The sequence below is a fragment of the Penaeus vannamei genome, chromosome 22 (genome assembly GCF_042767895.1).
Source record: "Penaeus vannamei isolate JL-2024 chromosome 22, ASM4276789v1, whole genome shotgun sequence".
In the NCBI taxonomy this organism is placed as follows: domain Eukaryota; kingdom Metazoa; phylum Arthropoda; class Malacostraca; order Decapoda; family Penaeidae; genus Penaeus; species Penaeus vannamei.
Window position 1 is genome coordinate 14,095,361 of NC_091570.1, and position 2,500 is coordinate 14,097,860.

Here is a 2,500-nt window from a genome sequence, read left to right on the forward strand (position 1 = left end):
CACTCAACGCGCACCTGAGATAAGAATCCCTCCAAAAAGTGGGGGAAAGCCTCTCAGTTATCCCGGAAACTAAGATGCTGACTAATTTCCACGCAGATCACCGACCTTAGTAATAAAATTCAAAACTGAAAGGCTTAAAATTATCCTTTTTACGTTTAAGAAAGAAAAGAGAAAAAATATTTTTCCGTACTTATCCCGAAATCAATGATGCTAAATAGTCTGCCGTGGATAAGCAGTTTTCTAATAATAATATGGACTAAGGGAATCAACAATTGTTCCTGTACGTTGAGAAAAAACACGAAGAAAATATTTTTCATGTTCCCTATATGTAACATGAACCCACTACTACAGGAACATCATCGCGTTGGGTGAATGGACCGCCTCGCACTCCTCACCAACACCTTCCCTGTTTTGAGTACTGAGCTAAGGCTGCGTGACCGTGAGTGTCTTGATATACGCGTGTAGGGATTTATATGTGTTTGACGTGTTGATAGAGATGGTGAAGATATGGGATATAACAGAAAAAACACCGATAAAGCTTTCTCCCTCAAAAGCAAACAGAGGTACTCTCTCCGTGTGAGTTGTACTTGCAGTCTTTCCCTGCAAGTAAGACTATTTAATCCATCTAATCTATCCGTACTTGATTACTGATGATATGCAACAATTCTCAATCTATTAGCTTTGAATACATATACGTATATATACTGTATGTAACAACTCGCCCATTTTATTGCATCGTCGACCCAAAAGTGGTAGAGCTTTGCCGTAGAGTTAGTAATGGAATGAATAAATTTGCTGTAGATTCCTTGGAACGAGGATGTTAACATTGATCTGTTGCTGTTTTAAAATTTAGTGAGAGCTTTTCCATAGATTTCTAGGCAGGGATTAACTACCAAAGTCAAAGGGATGTATGATAGATATAAACAATACTAAAGGACTATATATTTTACCAAACTTGAGAGACATTTTTAAACCAGGTAAAAGCTTGTGAGTAAAAGGGATCTTCCTGTGTTAAATAGATTCTGTTTATGAATACTGAGTGCAGGATTTTTGTCAAAAAGTATGCTTATATTCCCATTAGCATGAAAGAGTATAGAACAAGTCTTCAAATAGTGTCTGCAGATTACCCTCAAAATATCCGTTCTTGCCTTTTTATTAATATGCCATATCAGACTCAGGATGTAGTGAATTCAAGTTAATTTTATATTCCTTGATAGAGATCTGTCACTGAGTCCTCTACTTAAGTTCATATTTTAGCCAGTGAGGGACAACTCTTTCATCTCGAATCAGATCAGAGAAATGCTGTTATTTTTTATTATTACTTTTTATGTAGATCTTGAATCAAAACAGTATGCAGAAATTTAAAGTAAGCCAATAAAACACTTCCAGCTCCTTGAGCAATTGTGGGCACTGTGCCTCCCAAAAACCTCCTCCATATGCATTTGGCAAAATAGTGCATGTAGACTGCCCTGATGAATTGCTGTCAAATGAGGAACCATTCTAAGCTCTATCTTACTAAACATGTGGGAGAGGATTTTGGCTTTTCCAGTATCCCTGAAGGTGTAGAGATCTGGTTAATCATGGGTTTTATGAATGTTGAGGGCCTAGGTTCAAGAATTACCTCACTTTTTTAGCATTAACTCTATGTGATCTAGTTTTCACTTGTTGATAATTAATATGTGAATTTGACATCTAGACCTGTAGTTGTTTTTATTATACACATTTGATTATTGGTTAATATCAATCAGTAATGTGCCTAACAATTTTTTTATATTCTTTATGTGTATAGTTAATCATACACTACCTATATGATACTGCACAGATTATGCTTCTATTTGCAAGGAATTTAGAAGTTGTTACTGCTAATTTTTCATCAACACTACTATTTGTTACAGTACCTTGAAGGCTCCCTATACCATGTTGCTGAGATTTGATATGATGCTCACAGCTTGAACAAAGGGCATTTTATCTTAAAATTCATATACCTTTCAAATCATGCTATGGACCTATAAGACAGTTAAACATCCATTTAGCTTAGTTCTTTCATAGTTTGTACTAGTAGTTATATATATATATATATTTTTTTTTTTATTAATGTAATCATAAGTTAATGATTGTATTTAGTTTTTTCTTTTATTCATTTGTGTGTGTGTGTGTGTGTGTGTGTGTGTGTGTGTGTGTGTGTGTGTGTGTGTGTGTGTGTGTGTGTGTGTGTGTGTGTGTATGTATGTATGTGTGTGTATGTGTGTGTGTGTGAGTGTGTGTGTCTCCATATGTGTGCAGCTGTCTATGTTTGTGTATGTGTGTCTGTATGTTTGCACTCATGTTTACGTGGGTAAGTGTGTGGGTGTACGCGTACAAAGTTTATAAAACTTTTAAGAAGTTGTTACTGTTCATTATGTGTATTTTTTTTCTTGTATTCTGCTTGTGAATGAAAGTGCATAGCTCTGTTTCTCTGTTTTTCTATAACAGGAGTTCATTGGGAAATGGTTGTATCTCA

At 35.4% G+C, this 2,500-nt stretch overlaps 1 protein-coding gene across 4 annotated transcripts in view; it reads left to right on the forward strand.

Annotated features, from left to right (window-relative positions):
* LOC113818784 (palmitoyltransferase ZDHHC22) overlaps positions 1-2,500 on the forward strand; it is a 15,918-nt gene that overhangs the window by 523 nt on the left and 12,895 nt on the right. For 2 of the 4 annotated variants that reach the window (XM_070136634.1, XM_027370973.2), the window contains exon 1: positions 313-439. The exons of 1 other annotated variant lie outside the window; for it this stretch is intronic. In XM_070136634.1, coding sequence (XP_069992735.1) covers positions 373-439 — 67 coding nt within the window. In that variant the 5' untranslated portion in view covers positions 313-372. Of the gene's footprint in view, positions 1-312; positions 564-2,500 lie in introns of those variants that run through there. One more of the 4 variants, XM_070136633.1, reaches the window with a different exon arrangement.